Source organism: Pelodiscus sinensis, chromosome 22, assembly GCF_052426305.1.
Source record: "Pelodiscus sinensis isolate ZL-2025 chromosome 22, ASM5242630v1, whole genome shotgun sequence".
In the NCBI taxonomy this organism is placed as follows: domain Eukaryota; kingdom Metazoa; phylum Chordata; order Testudines; family Trionychidae; genus Pelodiscus; species Pelodiscus sinensis.
The window spans coordinates 4820573-4839913 of NC_143073.1; the positions used below are offsets into that span (position 1 = coordinate 4820573).

Here is a 19341-nt window from a genome sequence, read left to right on the forward strand (position 1 = left end):
GAGGCCACAGGAGAGGTTGGAGAGCGAGACCACCCTGCTGCACCATGTCCTGTCCCAGGGAGAGGTCTGGCTCAGAACATTGGGACCCGGTCCACATGGCCATCCTGGCACTGGAGGGTCAGAGAGACTTGGGGCAGCATGTTCAAAAGCCCCTCTGTGACTTGGGAGAAAGAGTCCCACTAAAGCACTGCAATCTTGAACGCACCTGAAAGTCCCTGGGAAGTCACCGAGTGGCCTAGTCAGACACGGAGCCTGTGGCAGAGCAGGGATTTCACCCGAGTCCCTAGCTACCACCTTGATCACCGCACCCTCCTTCCTCTCCTCTGTGCCAAATTCACAGGGAACTCGTAAGGCCAGGAGCGGTCTTTGCACCACATCCATCTGCCCCTGGAGCTAGGTATTAAGGAGACCCGGCATAGGTGGCGAGCGATATGGGCCCGTGATGCCCAGGCACCAGGAATATTTCTGGCCCATGGTCTGGCTCTATCAATGTTCTGAACTGGGTCTCTCCCCGGCCCTGCTTTCTGCCCCATGTGCTCCCCTCAGTGCATCCTCCAGTCCCGCCTGCTGCTCCCGCCAATGTGTCCGCTGGCCCAGCTGCTGTCCCCAGGCCTCTAAAAAGGCTCGAGGACCTCTGCCTGCCGCCACCACCAGCAGGCCTAGAGCAGCTTCCTGCCATTGGCTCCACCTTGTGGCCGGCAAGTCTGTGGCCTTCGTGGCGGCAAGCGTGTGTCTCCATGCACTGCTCCCAGGACTTGCAGTGGGAGCACACCGCCAACCTCGGGCCGCAGGGACTTGCCAGAGCCTTCTCTCCCCACGCACCAAACTCCCTCCCAGAGCCTACACTCTCTCCCCTCATCCCCAAACTCCCTCCCTGAGCCAGCTCCCTGCTCCCTCGTTCTCTGTCCCAGCCCAGAGCCTGAGGCAAGTGAGGGGAAGGAGTTTAAGTGGCACCACCCACACTTCTGCAAACCTGTCGCTTCTGAGACCCAAGTCAGATCCTGCTCCCTTTTTGCTGCACCCGTGACACCGAGAAAGCCAGAACTGGCTGTAAATGCCAGGAATGTGAATGCAGCAGGATCAGATCTTCCAGCCCAACAGGGCCAGATCTTCTTGCTTTCAGGGATCCCCAGCGGACAAACAGCTCCTTGGGAGTCTTTAACGGCTAGCGCAGATTAGAGCAAACTCCGGGCTGGGCCAGTTTATATGTGGCTGGAGAGCATGTTCGGATGGGATAACAGGAGAGCGAGCTCGACGGCGTCTCTGGCTCTAATCTGCAGCAGGATTGTATTGAGGCTGAGGTTCGACAGGGCAGTTTGCATGCCCAGTTTATCTGGCCAACCAAATCCTGGATGGAGCTTTGCAACTCTGAGCCTTAGCATCCACGTAAACACAAACCACCGAGATGACTGTACCGTATTCCGGACTACAGGGGTGACAACTGTTTAGAAGCTTTGGGGGGGTAGCCAAGTTAATCTGTAACCAGAAAAAACTTAAAACACAACAACAAACTGTTTAGAAGAGATGGAGTCGGGATGGGCATTTCACATTGTTCTTCCTGTACGTAATTTTGCACTTCACACAAAGGATAGTGCATCACACTTTCTCTCTCTCTCACACACACACACCTTTCAAAGAAGGCCTCACACACACACACACACACACACACACACACACACACACACAGAGCTTTCAAAGAAGGCCTCATCCTCAGTCCTTCCCTTAATCTGCAATGAAAACTAAACTCACGGGCTACGTTTTGTCTTTGCTTCTTTCCTCACCTCAGGAGGGCCAAATGAACCTGTTGGATGGTTTCCTCCAGCTTTGGCTTAAATCATATGAGATACTTCTCGGTGGTGGTTACGTTCGTGGCACAGAAACAGAGAAGCTATATCAAAGCATCAGAGACTCAGGCTGGAAGGTTGCAAGCTAAGAGAGCTTTTGTCCCTTAGAATCTAGAACGTTACCAAAAAAATAACCGAAAAACTGCATATGAGAAAACAGGCTGCTCTGTAAAAGAGAGATGGAAAACTCACCCGGCCTTGTTCTGAGCAGGTGCTTGCCAGACTGACGATGGACAGACCCAAATTGCACACTTCCCTACAGACAGCAAGCAGGACCAGAAAACCCCCTGGAAATGTAAATTGATAAATCACGATTTAACATAGTTTTCAGACAAGGCTGTGAATAACCTGATACCAGTTTACATTATAAATCCCTGAAGTACAGAAAAATATTCCACCTAAATTGCACTCAGAAGAAATAATTGGCTACCTGTAACAAGGCTAACACAAATATTCCACCTGAGAGACATACCATGCTGTTACCCACTCTAAGCTTGAATTTTTTCTGTAATAGATTTTAGCAGCACAGGAAAATTTTCCCCACATGTTTGCTCTGCTGGTACTAAGAATAAGATTTGAATGGGGTTATTAATATCTCTTGGCCCTCTTCTTTTGTCATGCATGTTGGCCCACAGATCTTTAAAGGAAATAGAACATTTTCCTCCCCATGTGACAAAGTCTTTCATCAAGAGATCCGTTAGCTAGCAGGCGCTGAGACAACCAGACATTACCTATTCTTTACTGAAGAAAGACACAAGATGTCTCATCAGATACTTGGGATGATTCTAGTCTATCTGCACGGTAAGTATTTTAACTTGATTTCTTTTCTGCTTCTTTTCCACCATGCTAACAAGTATTATCTTTGTGCTCAAGGACTTTTTGCAGTTCTAAATGTTGCTAATATTTACCTGAAGAGATGGAAATTCACATCTTTTAGTTCGTCGATTCAGATCTTGGGAGGTGATGAAATATTTGATGTTTTTAAAACCTGGATGCAATACACTAACATCTTGAGGATAGTTTCCAGTTATTATCTTGGCTTGAGGTGCAAAATCTGATTTTCCTTCATGCTGATGTATTACACACAAACTGGTATGTTTTTCTGCAGCATGACGAAAAAGAGAATTCAAAAGACAAGTGGCTAAGTTAATAAAAGACTCGCCAAAGTACAATTTAGGAAATAGTTTGTGATCATTAGCTTGAGTTGGAATCTGTAGTTTGGTGATTAGGGCAATGAAATGGAAGTCTATATCCCTGAGTTTTACACTCTAAGGTTTGTTTGTTACCTTACATTTATTCCCCCACAGGCTACCATGAATGCTAACAAAAATATTGGCAAGAAAGAGAAAAATTAAAATAGAACTTTCACAGAAACGTACATTTTGTTAGTCTTTGATTACCTGCTCTGTAGAGTGCACTGCAAAATCCATTTTTTTCCCAGTGCTCACTGTCTTAACACACTTCTTTCTTCTCCTGTACAGTAGCTGCCTCGGAAGAAGGGATACAAATCCTTCAAAGCCCAGCACAAGTGTGGCTGAATTCCGGGCAGACGGCACAGCTGGACTGTAGACCTCCTAAAAAGGAATGGCGTGTTATGTGGTACAAAGAACAACAGAGTGGAAGTTTACAGTGGATTTACCAGTGTTCTAAATTTGCACCTTCAAATGAAAAATATTTCTGTAACGTGACCGTGACAGCAAGCACTTTTTCTCTCGTGATCAGTACCGTTCAAAGGAATGACTCGGGAGTTTATTACTGTGGCCTTGCTGACTCTGTGTACTTACAGCCCAATCTCGGGAACGGGACCAGACTCGTCGTCACAGGTGAGTTGCCGGTGGGTCAGAACAATGTTCTCACTGTGCTAGGAGGTGGTGTGAAAATAATCATGTTTTGGCTAGGTTGTGATGAGTTGTGGGTGCCTAAATAAATGGCCAGATTTTTAAAATGCACCAACCAAAAAAAAAGCTTTGGAAAATCTGGGACATTTTGGCCTTTAATTTCTCTCCACTTTGAGACCTATGGATGAAAATCATTGCGTCAGTGCGAGGTGTTATATCTCCCTGCCTGCCCGTTGACAAGTTTCATTAGGACTCAGATTTGCTAGTCACACTTGCTGATCATTCCGACTGAAATTGCCTGAGCCAAGCCTGGGGGGTATGTTTCACCTGCCCCTGCTAACCTTGTATGACTTGAATGGGATGCAAATTCTTTTCAAGACATTCACTGAGGTCCATGTAATGATTTCACCCAAGGGTTCACCCACGGGAATATTCATTGTCTCCAGCAGCACAGTATAAAAATGAACCTGAAAATTCAATGGACAAAGAATGACGTACCTATTAAGCCGCACTACATTCCAAAGAGTGCATGTGAAAAAAAAGGGAATGAATTAGGAATTATTTCAGACACTGTAAAGGCTGGGCTTCAGACAGGATTAATGTAAAAGGAAAAGAAGCTCTAGTGGGTAGCCATAAGAATGGCCGTACTGGGTCAGACCAAAGGTCCATCTAGCCCAGTATCCTGTCTGCCGACAGTGGCCAGCACCAGGGTGTCCCAGAGAGGGTGGACCGAAGACAATGATCAAGCGATTTGTCTCCTGCCATCCTTCGCCAGCCTCTGACAAACAGAGGCCAGGGACACCAATTCTATCCCCTGGCTAATAGCCTTTTATGGACCTAACCTCCATGAAATTATCTATCTTCTCTTTAAACTCTGTTATAGTCCTAGCCTTCACAGCCTCCTCTGGCAAGGAGTTCCAAAGGTTGACTACACGCTGTGTGAAGAAGAACTTTATTTTATTAGTTTTAAACCTGCTACCCATTAATTTCACTTGGTGTCCTCTAGTTCTTCTATTATGGGAACTAATAAATAACTTTTCTTTATCCGCCCACTCCATACCACTCATGATTTTATATACCTCTATCATATCCCCCCTCAGTCTCCTCTTTTCTAAACTGAAAAGTTCCAGTTGCTTTAACCTCTCCTCATATGGGACCCGTTCCAAACCCCTAATCATTTTAGTTGCCCTTTTCTGAACCCTTTCCAAGGCCAAAATATCTTTTTTGAGGTGAGGAGACCACATCTGTACACAGTATTCAAGATGTGGGCGTACCATAGTTTTATATAGGGGCAGTAAGATATTCTGTGTCTTATTTTCTATCCCTTTCTTGATAATTCCTTTCTTGATAAATCTGAGTTAGTCTGTACAGGACAAACTTAAAAAAACAACCAATGGTCTGGTAGCACTTTATAGACTAACAAAACATGTAGATGGGATCATGAGTTTCCATGGGCACAGCCCACTTCTTCAGATGACCGGCGTTTTGAGTTTAGGATGTCCAGACCCAAAATAAATAGGGGAGAAGGGAGAGGAGGGTTGGGAAAAAATGGAAGAGGGCAGGAAACAAGAAGTAGAGAGTATGTAAATATCAAAGGGAAAACCAAATAGGCAAAACTGGTAATCTATAAGTACCTAAAAATTGGATAGTTAAAAGAAGCAGATGAGGATCATAGGATAGCAATTAGAGAGGTAGGGCACTAACACAGGAATCTACACAGACAAAGAGCTGTGGGCACCTTGATTGTTTGTTTGGTTGATAATGTCCCTGCCTTCCATTATCTAGATTGAGGCCATAGGTGTGAGAATTAAATTTGTGGATGAATTGTAATTCCAATACCTCTCTGTGTATTTGGCTTGTAGAACTGGTCTGTAACAAGACAGCCACTTGGAGATCTTTTAAAGTGTGACCAGGTAGATTAAAGTGTTCCCCAACAGGTTTCTGTATGTTCCTTTTACGTATATCAGATTTGTGTCCATTGATTCTTTCCCGTAGGGACTGTCCAGTTTGTCCAATATATATAGCAGTGGGGCATTGCTGGCATTTGATGGCATAGATCAAATTACTAGATGTGCAGTGTGGGACATTATAAACCAAACAAACAATGGAGGTACCAACTACTCTTTGTGTAGATTCTTGTGTTAGTCTTCTCCCTCTCTAATTGCTATCTGTGACGGCGCGTTGGGGGTTCCCCGTCTCCTGCACCCCGAAATGGCACAAACAGACTGCACCAGCCAGTGGAATCGAGGGTGGTTTATTGCTCCTCCAGCACAGCGCAGCACAGATGTAGTCTGGTCACAGGAACTGGGCTAGGATGCCTCAGGCCCCCTTGAGATGGGGGAGACTGGGCCCCTAAACTCCAGCCCCTTCCCCTAGGCTCTCCTCCATGCCCTCCGACAGCCAGCAACCAACTCACTAACTTCCAGCCCTGCCCCCCAGCCAAGGCAGCATTCCACCTTCCTTTGTTCCTCTCCATGGGGGGTGTCTGGCCACTGGTTTGCATAGTGACTCATCCTGTTTTGCTGGGTCGTGGTACCCACGGCAGCCAGTGGGGGTTCCCCCAGAGCCAGCAGCATAGAAACCAGCCAGGTACCCCCACTACGTCACAGTTCTCCCCCCTCCGAGAGCGAACTGAGCAGGGTCACTCCGCTCGTGACCTAGGGAAGTTCGGGTCCTCTGCGTGGGAACCCGCCCCGGGGACATGGGTGCTCCCCTTGACTCGGGCCGGCCGTGGCGAGGCCCCACATGAATTGGCTTCCCTCTGTCCACTCGCCGCCCCGCTCCAGGGCGACTGGCACAGGCCTGTCCTCGGGGTCACACCCACCCTTCCACTGGCCTTGATCTCTGGCCAGGGTCTCTCGGGCTGGGGCCATGAGCCCAGCGAGCCTTCTCTGGACAGCCAGGGCGGCTTCCACCCCCGAAGCTCCATCCAGGGAGGTCTTCCCCTCCCATAACTCTCTCAGCAAGCCCAGAGGGTCTATCTGGGGTAGAGACCCCCAAGCCGCTTTCCTCCTGTCTTGGGCCTTCCCGCCCCTCTGGCAGGAGTCACAGGACCGGCAGTACCGCTGCACGGCTGTAAAGATTCCCGGCCAATAGAAGTGCTGGAGCAGCCTCAGCCGGGTGCTCCGGATCCCCCGGTGGCCCCCAACGGGGACATCGTGGGCCAAATACAGCAGCTTGAGGCGATACTTTCGGGGGATGACCAGCTGCCGCTGGAGCCCCCATGCCCTCGCCTTCCTGGGGGGGAGCCACTCACGGAACAAGAGCCCACGCTCCCGCAGGAATCTCTCCTGGCCACCTCTCCCCCGGGGCTGAGCTGCATGGAGGCCAGCCTGGTCCCTCAGCCTCTGCAATGAGGGGTCTGCCTGCACCTCAGCCTGGAATTCAGCTGCTGAGGCAGGGATCGGGACCTGTCCCCCACCTCTGCCTAGGTCCGGAGTCCCAGCCTGGCTGGACCCCGTGTCCGCTGGGATGAGACCCTGAGGACGCTGCCAGGAGTCCTTCCCTGGACCCACGTTGTCAGCCCCCCGCTGGCTCTGGCTCCGGGTAGTGACTAGAGCCCGCTGGGATTCATGGGGCCACTCCTCTAGGTCATTCCCCATCAGCACCTCGGTGGGCAAGTGCGGGTGCACCCCCACTTCCTTGAGGCCCTCCTTCGCCCCCCATTTCAGATGCACCCGGGCTACAGGCACCTTAAACGGGGACCCATCTATGCCCTTCAGGGTCAGCTGCGCGTGGGGTAGTATCCGCTCCGGGGCCACTATGTCGGATCGGGCCAGAGTCACCTCCGCTCCTGTGTCCCAGAAGCCCGTCACCTTCCTACCATCCACCTCCAGGGGTATGAGGCACTCGCTCCGCAGGGGCCGTCCTGCCCCCACCCGGTACACGGAGAAATCCGCCTCCTGAGAATCAGACCTCCCAGGGGAGGTGCACTGAGCATCCTTCCCCTCTCTCTGAGCTGAGGTTTGCCTGCCAGCCCCTGCCTCTGGGGCAGCCTGCCCTTCCTCCCGCCCCAGCCAGTTAACCCTGGAAAGTCCCCGGTCCTGGGACCTGGTGCACTGAGCCCTATTGTGGCCTTTTTGCCCACAGCGCTGGCAAGTTAGGCTTTGGGCTGTCTCTGTCCAGGCCCTGGCTGGTTCTCTGGGGCGCAGACGACCTGTTCCTTGGTCTCGCCCTGTAGTTGACTCCCTCCGTCGCTCAGCCGAGATCCGGTCTCTGCGCGGTTCCCTCTCTCTCCGGGACTCCCGTTCACACCCGGACCGGCTCTCCGTGAACTCGTCCGCCAGTCTCCCGGCCTCCTGGGGGTTCTCTGGTCTCCGGTCCTTGAGCCACAGCCTCAGTTTGGGTGGGCACGCTTCATAGAACTGCTCCATCATGACCAGCTTGAGCAGCTCCTCTGCGGTCTGGGCTCCGACTCCAGACACCCACTTGCGGCAGTATTGCGCCAGGCGGGAGGCCAGGTCCACATAGGTCTCCTGTGGCCCTTTCTGTACCCCCCGGAACTTCTTCCTGTACATCTCGGGGGTCAGCCCGAACTTGTGCAGCAGGGCCTCCTTGACTCGGTTGTAATCCCCTGGCTGTAGGTCCTCCAGCTGGCTGAGCACTCCGGCCGCCTCCTGGTTCAGTGCGGGGATGAGCTCCTGCAGCCAGTCAGCTGGGGGGACCCGTTGCAGTCCACAGGCCCTCTCAAAGGCACTGAGGAACCCGTCTATGTCACCCATGTCCTTCAGTTGGGCCACCACGAGCCTCTCCAAGCGTCTGGCAGTCCTGGGACCCTGGGGCCCCTCCGCACTTGGCGCAGCCGGTGCCCCGCCGGTTCTCCGCTCTGCCATGGCCAGCTCATGCTGCCGCTGCCTCTCTCGATCTTGGCGCTCCTTCTCTCGATCTTGGCGGTCCTTCTCTCGGTCCTCTACTTCCAATTCCCTGATCCGCAGCTGGATCTCCAGGCGCCGCAGCTCCGCTGGGCTGGCCCCTGCCCTAGATGGGCTACGGCTTGCAGGCCTCCCGGGAGACGCTGTCTCATCTCTCCGTTGGGTTCCAGCGCTCCTCCCTCTCTCTGAGCCTGACACACTCTCAGGGGGGGTCTGGCTGCTTCCCCTGGGGACAAGATCCTGGCCCTGTGGCTGGTCATTATCTTCCAGCTGGGCAATCAGCTGGGCCTTGGTTGCTTTCTGCACAGGCAAGCCCCTCTCTCTGCACAGCCCCACCAGCTCTGCCTTCAAGAGTCGGGCGTAGGCCATCTGCCCGCTGGGCCCCTCGGTGCAGACTCACCAGTCTAGTGCTGCAGCGCCCCACGATTCCCAGGAACCGCTTCGCTCTGTCTCCAGCACGCCTGGCTCCAGGGCTCTTGCTTCTACTGCGCCTTGTCGCTTGCCGCTGGAAGCTCCATCCACGGGGTGCAGTGCATCCCACTCCTGACACCAGTGTGACGGCGCGTTGGGGGTTCCCCGTCTCCTGCACCCCGAAATGGCACAAACAGACTGCACCAGCCAGTGGAATCGAGGGTGGTTTATTGCTCCTCCAGCACAGCGCAGCACAGATGTAGTCTGGTCACAGGAACTGGGCTAGGATGCCTCAGGCCCCCTTGAGATGGGGGAGACTGGGCCCCTAAACTCCAGCCCCTTCCCCTAGGCTCTCCTCCATGCCCTCCGACAGCCAGCAACCAACTCACTAACTTCCAGCCCTGCCCCCCAGCCAAGGCAGCATTCCACCTTCCTTTGTTCCTCTCCATGGGGGGTGTCTGGCCACTGGTTTGCATAGTGACTCATCCTGTTTTGCTGGGTCGTGGTACCCACGGCAGCCAGTGGGGGTTCCCCCAGAGCCAGCAGCATAGAAACCAGCCAGGTACCCCCACTACGTCACACTATCCTCTGATCCTTATCTGCTTCTTTTAACTATCCATAATGGGGTAAGCCTCTCTCAGGCTTTCCACAACTAGATCTCAAAGTACCTTGCAAAGGTGACTGAGAATCATTTCTAAACCAGTATCATGGCCCTAATTTGATCATTGGGGACACTGAGGCACAGACAGCAGGAAGTGAACTTGCCTCCAAGGGGACCCAGCCAGGCAGAGCTGGGAATGAATTTCGGCCCTCCTGGCTCTCAGGCTGGTGCCTTCACCACCACAATGACCAGCTCTTCCCTTGTGTTTCGTTCCAAACCGAAGGTGCTGTCAACCCTCAGCAAATAACTCACAAAGATCAAATCAGGATGAGCTTCCGAGCAGCATCGGGGGGAGGGGTTAGACATGGACAGTTGGCACAGACAAAGCCTTGGATATTTTAAACATGCTGCGCTCATGGGGAGGGGGCTAAGGGCAGGGGACTAGCTGAGCTATCGCTGGCAGCTCTTTCCAGTCTCTAGTTTCTGGGACTCTCTTTTAGATGCCTCTGAGCCGAGACTTTCCGTCCTTGTGCCCTCCGACCCAGGGGATGCTGAGCTTTCCCACGACGTGCCCCTGCTCTGCCTGCTCTCGGATTTCACTCCCCACTGGAGTACCGTTCTCTGGGACACTGGGGAGGGGCCGTCAGAAGGCCAGACGGATGACGGAGCCATAGATGGGGACGGGGTCTACAGCATCTGGAGTCTAACGACAATCCCGTCCGAGTGGTGGAACCAGGGGACGAGCTGCACTTGTACAGCCAAGGAGAGCGGCACAGGGAGACACATCAGTGCTACCGTTGCCAAGGAAACAGGTCCAGTATCGTGTCCTCCAACTCACTTGCCTCCCTGGACACTTATCCTACACCCCTCACCATCTGGGCACCAAGATGTCATCTGGGCACCAAGTGTCAGTGACAGGCACTCTAGGCTAGAGAACCAGATAGAACCAGATGGGACGGTTCAGGTGAATGACAACTGATTGGAGTGAGGAGAGGGTGGGAAACAATCGAGAGGGGGCTTGAGGGGTGGGGCAGACAGTTACGGTTGCTTCCCCATCACCCACCTTTCCCACCCCAGCCCTTCTGAAAACCTTCATTTCTCAACCCATGGGGATGACTCGTGGGTTTCCGGTCCAGCAGCCGGAGCCTTCCCTTCCAGGTGAGCACAACCAGGCCCCAGAAGGATCACTTGCAGGGAGCCAAATGGGCAGAAGTAGGAGCATCAGGATGGAAGTGGACAGTGGGAAGAGCGGCGACACTTTTAAGGGCATAGGAGCCCTTCACAAACCAAACACACTGCAGGTGGCACACGCGGGCGTCCCCCCGCCTGCCGAACCAACATGTCATTTTCTAATTGCCTGGGCTCTTGCTGCAAATTTGTGCTGGAAATAGAGGAACCATCTGGAATCTGACCAGGGAACTCACGGCTCCCCTTATTCTAGGAGTTATGCGGGGGAGGGAGGAAGGCAGAGAAGAGACTGAACAGAGATGCTACTTCATTTTGCAAAGCCCCACTCCCCAGTCCTTTGCACACCCCACTCCATCAGCATAGAGGAGGGCAGCATGCTACAACCCACAGAGTACTGCATATGGCGCTGTAGGGAAAGAACCTCTCAGGAGGCCGTGTGGGTGACAGAGATCAGGGGTCCTCCTTTGACAGGAGTTTTCTGTACTCAGCAGAGAGAAGAGACACAGGCTGTGAGATAGCGCTCTACGCCGGGCTGCCCTGTATTTTCATCCTGCTCCTGACCCAGCTGCTGATCTTGCTCTGGAAAAAGCGCCCGACCAGAGGTAACTCAGTCCTATCTCTGTCTGCGATAAAGCAGAAACTCATCACACATCCGTGTAACCGGCCCTTTGTTTCACTCATCAGGGAGAGCTGTGCAAAGAGAGAATCCAGTACGTGAGAGGCAGGTCCTGCAGGTAAATGGCTTTTTCAGCTTTTGGCACGTCCACAGGGTACAGCGTATTAACAACAGGGGGCTTGAAGCACGGTCATAGCCCATTTTCTACCCTAGTACCGACACATTACCCCCTGAAGTACTATTTGAACTTCTCCTTCTCCACCCGGCCAGTGGCAGTGTTGCGTGGGGTTATTGGTACAGAAGAACTGCTGGGTTCCACCCCAGAGGTGGCTGCAGATCAGGGAGCGTGAAAGAGTGCAGTGTATATCCCTGTAGGGAAGCCCCAGAACATCTAGTCAAGGGGCGGGCAATAATTTTTGATGGGAGGGGCCACTCTAAAGAATTTGTTAAGTGGTGAAGGGCTTTTCAAGGCTGTTCCCCACTCTGGCACTCCGAGTGCAGCAGGTGAGGGCCTGCAAGAGACCTTAAACACCTTGCCCCTGCAGGCTTCTGCTTACAAAGAAATTGCCCAGAGTCACAGCTGCCCTGGCTCTGGAAGACAGGCTGACACCATCAAGTGTAAAAGAGACTCTTGCTTCTGAAATCCAGGAAGAAGCACTTGAACTTCTACCAGAGCCCCACCAAGCTCTTTTACTACAAGAGAGCTCGAGAAAAACAGAAAAACTGCAATCTCTGGGTATGTCTAGACTACATCCCTCTTTCATAAGAGACAGATCGAAATTGCAAATGAAGCCAGGATTCGAATTTCCCCACGCTTCGTTTGCATAATGGCGGTCACGTGGTCTTTCGAAAAAGGGCTTTTTGAAAGTAAAACAGCCATCTAGACAGGGTTCATCTGAAAAAAAGCCCTTTTTCAAAAGATCCCGTACTCCTCAAAAAATGGACTGTGGTTTCACTTTCGAAATACCCTTTTTTGAAAGAATGCTGTGATGTGATTATGCAAATGAAGCACGGGAAATTCAAATCTCGGCTTCATTTGCACTTTTGACCTGCCTCTCAATCTGAAAATTGACATCCCTTTTTCAAAAGAGGGATGTAGTCTAGACATGCCCTCTGACAGATGACCTCTTAGTCTTAGGCACGTACACACAGACCCCCTGCTACATCCCAGGACACAAGCATCAAATCATGACCTTTAAAAAGGCATACTTGGCAAAGCATGCTAGGTGTTACCGAGCAACTGAGAAAAGAACAGATTGAAACACGGATAAAAACAGTATCTTTGGACTACAGGTGAACTAAGGTAGATGCCAGAGTTTATTGCCAAAAGGGTCATTACGTCATCTAGTCTGAAGTCTTGTGTATCAGAGGCCTTTCAGCATGGGCCAGCACAGGGGGTTTCAAACTTAGTTTCTCACGATCCAGTTGAAGAAAATGGTTGATGCCCAGGACCCAACATCAGTATAACTTCTGGCTAGAGGGCGGGCCTGGGAATGAAGGTTTTGCAGTGCAGAAGGGGGTTCAGGGCTGAGTCAGGGGATGGGTGCCCGGATTTCCCTCCAGCGACTCACAATCAATAAAACAGCAGGAATTCTCAGGCTGGCTTCCCACCTGTCCTAGCCCTGCAGACCACGCTGTGCCCCAGAAGCAGCCAGGAGCAGGTCCGAGTCCTAGGCAGAGGACTTGGAGACCCAGGAGCAAGCGGCTCTGCGTGCTGCTTTTGTAACCCACACCCCTAGCCTGGGTCACTGTCTCGTGAAGTGGCACGTAGACCACGCACAGCCAGAGATAAGAGCAAGGGAGCTGTAAGCAGAGAGCCAGCTGGCTTTATAGCACAAGCTGTAGTGGTTCCTACCAGGTTCAAACCTGCCTTATAGGCAGGCACCATCCACCCCAGCTCCCATTGGCCAGGAGTCAGCCAATGGGAGCGTGGAACTGGTGCTCAGGAGAGGGCAGTACATGCAGCCCCATGCAGAGAAGTTGGACCCATGGACCCAGTGTGGTCCACGGTGTCAGGACGGACAGGGAGCTGCCTTAGCAACCTCGCTAGTTATCCGGTCACATTACAGCAAAGTGACCCAGGGCATGGCATTCCACCATCCAGTACCGGGGTGTGACCCCTACTTGGAAAACCACTGGGCTAGCAGAACAGTTACCGGACAGGCGGTCAGGATGTTTTATTTCTGGTTCAGACACTGACCTGCCGGACAAACTTGTCCAAGTCACTTCACCTCTCTAAGCTGCCGTTTCTCATTCCCCGCTTTGTGCTCTTGTGCATTGTGACTAAACTCTTTGAGGCCGGGGCTTCTCTTTCTATGGGTACGCAGTGCCAAGCCCAAAGGGGTCCGCACCTCCATCCGCTGTCCTAACACAAAGAACTAATCATTGCATCGTCTCTCGCCTTTCTCTGTTTCAGACGGAATATGCAACTCTGACGTGCAACAGGAGTGCTCCTTTATGACCCATGTTTCAAAAAACACCCGTCACCTTTGTGGGTCGGCAAGAGAGGCAAGAAGAACGAACAAAGGAGAAAGGGAGAGAAATGCGGGGAGTCTGGTGTTTGTACTGTGCTAGGGTGTGAGGTTGCCTGAAATACCACCTCTGCCACGGGCAGCGCTCTGAACGCATCTAGAGGGGAGAGATTTTCATGCAAAAAGCCGAGTGTGGTTGGTAGTGATTTGCCTGCCGGTTCGCTGGCATGCTGGATTTACATCTCCCCTCAAACACGGCACTTGCTGCCCCCATCATAAAATTCACTCACTGCCAGAGCATCTCCTCACGGCTGCTCGAGAGATTCGCTCCTTCCAGCCCCCTGCCCCCTTCCCTCATCTCCCTCTCACCCTAGCCCCACTTGCGCTCTGGGGCTCTGCATCTTTGCCCTTCTTGGTGCGGCTGCTCCGTCTTCAGACCTTGGCCCTGTGGCCGGCTCGCTGGGCACTTCTCCCCCACCCCAGGATCCCACAGAAAAAACTCTCTCAGGCCATCTCCAAAGCCACTGCCCGGACCGTGACACGCCTCCGGGGTCCCTCTACAACCCCTAGTTTGAGCTCAGGGTCCATCAAATTAGCAGCCCAGGTCTGCAACTTCCTATCTCACTGGGGCTTCCTTGAATTTTTTTTCCTTTCTCTGCTTCTCTCACTGCACCCTCCAGAGTAAACGTTCCTTTGGGAACTGGCACATCAGAATTTTGCCCCTCAGTTTCCTCCAATACCCTGAGAGTGACCGCAGCCCTTCTCTGCCATCAGCTTCCTTTGCACCAGCCCCACCAGCTCAGCGGGGCTCCATCAGTGTCCAGCGGGTGAGGGAGTCTACCTCATTCCTCTCAGCTGGGTCCTGTCCACTAAACTGGCCCCTTGTCAACCTCTCTAGCCCAGGGGGGTGAACACTCCATCACCTCCCTCCCACAGGCAAGGGCAGTTGCTGCTGAGTCAGAACCACAGAATGCGGTTTCGCAAACTGATTCCACATTAGTGGAGTTTTCCCATCCCAACAGCGAGCCTGTATAGAGGGAGTTGGACCCAACATTCAGCCGCACGTCTCTAATGGATAGGAAGAGTGCTCACCAGAACCTGATGACTAAGGTAGCTAGCAAGGGTGTTGGCCATAGGGGCAGGAGAACCAGTGGAAACAGTGTGCTGGAATTTGTGTGGGAGAGTTAAACCAAGGAGTTGAGACACAGAATGATTTAAACTCAGGCAGGGCTACCATGCCTCCAGGAAATTCGGGGCATGGAAGTGAACTGAACAAAGAGAAGACTGTGAGTAAATAGAGAAAAAATGTGAATCTAGTTACATTCAGGGTATTTTTTCTTTGTTTTGCGGTTTGAACTGCACTATGTGAATCTATGCCTCCCTTCCCCGTTTACCATCTAAGCATTGTTCCCAGAGATTTTCTCTGTGTTTCAATTTGTTTTCCTTTTATTTTAATTTAATTTGTTGTTCTGTAACATCTAGCAACCAAGTATGCTTTATCAAGTTTGTCTTTTGTTTTGTAATAAAAAGATCACTTTAAGGTGGTGTGATTCTTATGTCTTGGAAGGTACAGGTGGTCTGTGTGTGTGTATACCTCAGGCTGTGTTCACACTACAAAGAAAAGTCAGAAAAAGATATGCAAATTGTGAACTGCAATTTGCGTACCTTTTTCTGCTTTTCTTCTGAAGAGGCTTTTCCGACATTTGGCCCATCTACATGAGCTAATGTTGGGGGGAAAAAACCCTTTTTTGGAACATTCCTTATGACTCTCAGAATGAGGTTTACAGGGCTGCTGAAAAAGGGCTGCTGAAAAAACGCAACTGCTTTCCAAAAGTTTTTTTGGAAAAGTAGACATGTTCCTTGGAAGCAGAAGAGCTCTATAGTCTACTCTAGACATACCCTCAGACTGAGCGGTCGCCTACCAGAAACTTCAGCTTGTTTTTCTCTTTTCTAGATCTTTTAGGGCAAAAAGAGCTTGGGGTACCTCCGGGGATGGGTTCGAGTGTTCACCCCTAGATTTAGGGATAAAAAAAATCACTTGATGGTTGCAGCTTGTTTTATTTGTTTATTTCTCAGAGCCAGGGAATCTGAGACTGGGGAGTTTTTGTAAGCAGAGCCTGTAGAGGCAATGCTTCCCCCCGCCCCTTCTTTTTCCTTTTTCAGGCTCTTTGCGGGCCCCCACCTTCTCCGCTCAGGGTGCCAGACTGGAGAAAAGCCTTAACAGGTTGTTAAGCTTGATATAAAGTTCCTCAATGCCAACTGCTCATCCCTAGCACAGGGCCCATCATGGGCAACTTGCTTTAAAGTTTCAGGATGCTGTTGAAAAAGGAGTTTAGGATTCAGACAGTTTTTAAATGCACCCAACACAGATGGGAAAGGCCAAATCCAGCCTTAGCAAAATGACCAGGGCTTTAGGCCTGTCTGCACCCTGAATTCTTTGATTTTGAAGACCCTGCCAGGGGCTCATTAGTGCAAATTCAAGTTTTTCTTCACTATTTACAGCTGTTTTCTGACCCAGATTATCCTGCCAAGGAGAGTGGTGCTTTTACAGCTGATGAGCTAAGCAGGCCTCAGCAGTGCTGTGTAATTGCCATCACCGTTTACATGCCAATGGCCTTTGCCCGGAGATTCCCATGGGAGTTTCCCCTGCGAGGCAGAAATTTGCCCCATGTAATAAGCCGTACAAGGAGTGATAGAAAGAGTGTGTGCAGCCATCCCATGCAACAGAGGTTCTAAGAGAAGGAACTGTTTGAGCCATGAGTTATTTTGACCAGTCAGGCCAACTAGAGGATACCTGGTAACAATTCAGAACAATGAAATCACCCCCAGCACATCACATTATGTAGACTATGCAAGAGATCATTCAGCACAGAGAACCTAGTGCAGAGTGTGTACTGGGGATTTCTGACAGATCAGACTACTGCACACAGCTGTGGTTAGAGGTGTGACTGGGCAGACAGAACAGTTGCCTATTGCGAAAGATTTTCCAAAAGCTGGCCCTTGCCGAGTTGCTGAAGGGTACATCTACTCTGCAGCTGGCAGGGCTGTTCCCTGTCCAGCTGGACAGACAAGTGCAAGCTCGTGTGTTGGAAATACAGCCGTCACAAGAGCATGGGGGGTCACTGAGGCCTGCTCTGCCTGTATGCATCTAGGAGATTGGCTGTAATTGCCCCCTGGAGGGTAGCAGATTAATTGTGGGGCAGCAATTTACACTTCCTTGGTAACAAAACCTGGGGAGAGAGACCTGTAAAAATCAGCCAGCCCCGGCATTGTGCTAGCTGAACAAACAAAACAAATGTGGCAAAACAGGTGGGCTGAAACAGACCGCAGTAGCAAACGCAGCTCCCTGAGCAGCCAGTTCTGATTATTTTTAAACAACTGGGCCTTTGCCACAACCATGGCATTTTTTTTTTAAACACACCCACACCCACACAATGTAGTAACGAAATCAACAAAAACTATCAGGCACTTTGTTTTAAAGTGTAATGACTCGTCCAGGACAAAAATCAAATGTAAAACACCAGTCAGATGTGCCTGGGGACAACGGTCTGAGGGCAAATGTTCAACCATCCCCGAGTAAGATGCCTAACTCCCATTGATTTAGCAAACCTCCCTAGGCACCACACTACCTGCACCTTTAAAGCAGTAGTGTGGTGCCTGGGGGCAAGGGGCGGAGAGCCCGTGAGCACCCTGCACCCACAATGCAGCGGTATTTCCTGCCCCACGGGGCTGGCTCCCAGCACTACGATCTGGCCCTCGGGGTCCCAGCGCCACTCAAGTTTAGTGCATCTGGGGACAGGAGGCTAAGGAGGAGGAGGGGGAGGGACCTCCAGGGCCAGCAGCTGGGACCGGCTAAAACCTGGGGGTACTTCAGCACCCACCACGTCCCCAGTTCCAGCGCCTATGCGTCCGCCCCTTGGAGGGACAGATGCACCAAGCCTAGCTCTCCTGGGCCAGGTTGGAACAGCCCATTGCTTGGAGCCAGGCCCAGCCTCACTGGCCAGGGGCTGCCAGTGCAGAGGTGATGGGGTGTCTTCAAATTCATGATCACTGTAAACGCCATGCCAAACATCACAGCCTGCACACTGGCTACACTGATTTGCCTGCTCCACAGGACCCGTATATAGGATGACACCAACGTAGCTGTAGGCAGCACATCTATGATGCTGTCAGAAGCTCATCAAAGCTCTGTTCATCTAGCTCTGTGCTCATTTATCCTCATCACCTGTGTTCCCTATGAGGAGAGTGCTGGGGCAGCCCAGCTGATTAGCGGAGTGCTCACACCCAGCAGCCTGTTTCTCCTGGGGGTGCACATCCACAGGCCACAGTGCGCAGAACAAAATTTGTTCCACACATGTATGGAAAAAGTTAGAGGGAACATTGCTCACCATCCCGCTGCAGAGCAGGCAGGAATTGTCCCTATTTTACAGCTGGGGAATGGGGGCCCAGGGAGACTTGGGGAGACATGTTCTAAAAAGTCCCACTCTCGACAGAGACTAAGGCTTGACAGTCGTTGGGACAGGACCAGCCTTGCCCCACGTGGAGCCTGTGGCAGAGAAGGGATTTCACCCCAAGTGCCTGGCTAACATCTTGACTACCCCACCCTCCTTCCTCCCTTCTGTGCTGACGTCCCAGTGAACTACCGAGGCCAGACAAGGGAGGTGCACCACGTTCACCTTCGCCAGGTCAGACCCTGGTCCCCTCCCTTTGCACTGCCCCATAACACCAAGGGAGCAGGACCTGGCTACACGTGCCAGGGGGTATAAAGGCAGCAGAGCCAGCCCTTGCAGCCAGGAGCTCTTGGCAGGTGGGGTCTGGCCAAAGCAGGCTGCACTCGGGGTATTCCCAGCTGGCAAGTGACTCTGTGGGAGTCATACCCAGCTGGGGCAGTCTAGGGCAGCTTACATATGGCAGAGGATCAGCTCCGGAGAGTGAGTTCCACAGAGATTCTGGCCTGCATCTGCGGTAGGATTGCATGGAGGCGGAGGTTTTAGAGGCCAGCCCGGGTACCCCCTTTACCCGGCCAACCAAATCCCAGCTGGAGCTTTGCAGCTCTCACAGCCAGGTCCAGGCAAGCCACAGGGATGGGGCTGCGCAGGGTTCCAGAGTGAGCAGAGGGATCGGATTTGGAATCTCTCCGTAAGCAATTCACTTTGCTCACTCTGTAGGCTATTGTGGCAAGGGCCTCCTGTCCCTTGCTGGGTTCTGCTCATCTCCCCTTGGCAAGGAGGGGCCCCAGGCAAGGCCCACAAAGTCTGTTGTGTCCAGCAGTCAGCCCCAGAAGCAGGTTACCTTGGTGGCTTGTCCTGGGGTGGGCAGGAAGGAAGCCCAGCCTCCCCCCCTGTTTCTTGCTGGTGCTTCATTCACACTCCTTTTCTCTCCTCTATCTTGCTTTCTCCTCCCCCCAGGGGAGGCTTTGAAAAGGTCCCCAGCAGGCCAGAAGAGGAGTCAGCTGGCCCTAATTAATCCCAGGTAGCTCAGCTGATCCCTACTCTGCCTGA

The 19341-nt window shown here is 52.1% G+C and overlaps 1 protein-coding gene and 1 long non-coding RNA gene across 2 annotated transcripts; one reads left to right on the top strand and one right to left on the bottom strand.

Annotated features, from left to right (window-relative positions):
* Positions 1 to 1712: 1712 nt before the first annotated feature.
* Positions 1713 to 19245, bottom strand: LOC149521802 (uncharacterized). Its single transcript, XR_016347724.1, has 4 exons — positions 19133 to 19245; positions 3245 to 3418; positions 2753 to 2946; positions 1713 to 2131 (listed from the first exon to the last, which is right to left on the bottom strand). It is a non-coding gene; the product is annotated as an uncharacterized LOC149521802 (long non-coding RNA).
* On the top strand, positions 2603 to 13830 carry LOC142819720 (immunoglobulin lambda-1 light chain-like). Its single transcript, XM_089772526.1, has 6 exons — positions 2603 to 2645; positions 3326 to 3667; positions 10066 to 10377; positions 11260 to 11355; positions 11438 to 11487; positions 13786 to 13830. The coding sequence occupies exons 1-6, from the start codon at positions 2603 to 2605 to the stop codon at positions 13828 to 13830; spliced, it is 888 nt and encodes a 295-aa protein (XP_089628652.1).
* Positions 19246 to 19341: the final 96 nt, after the last annotated feature.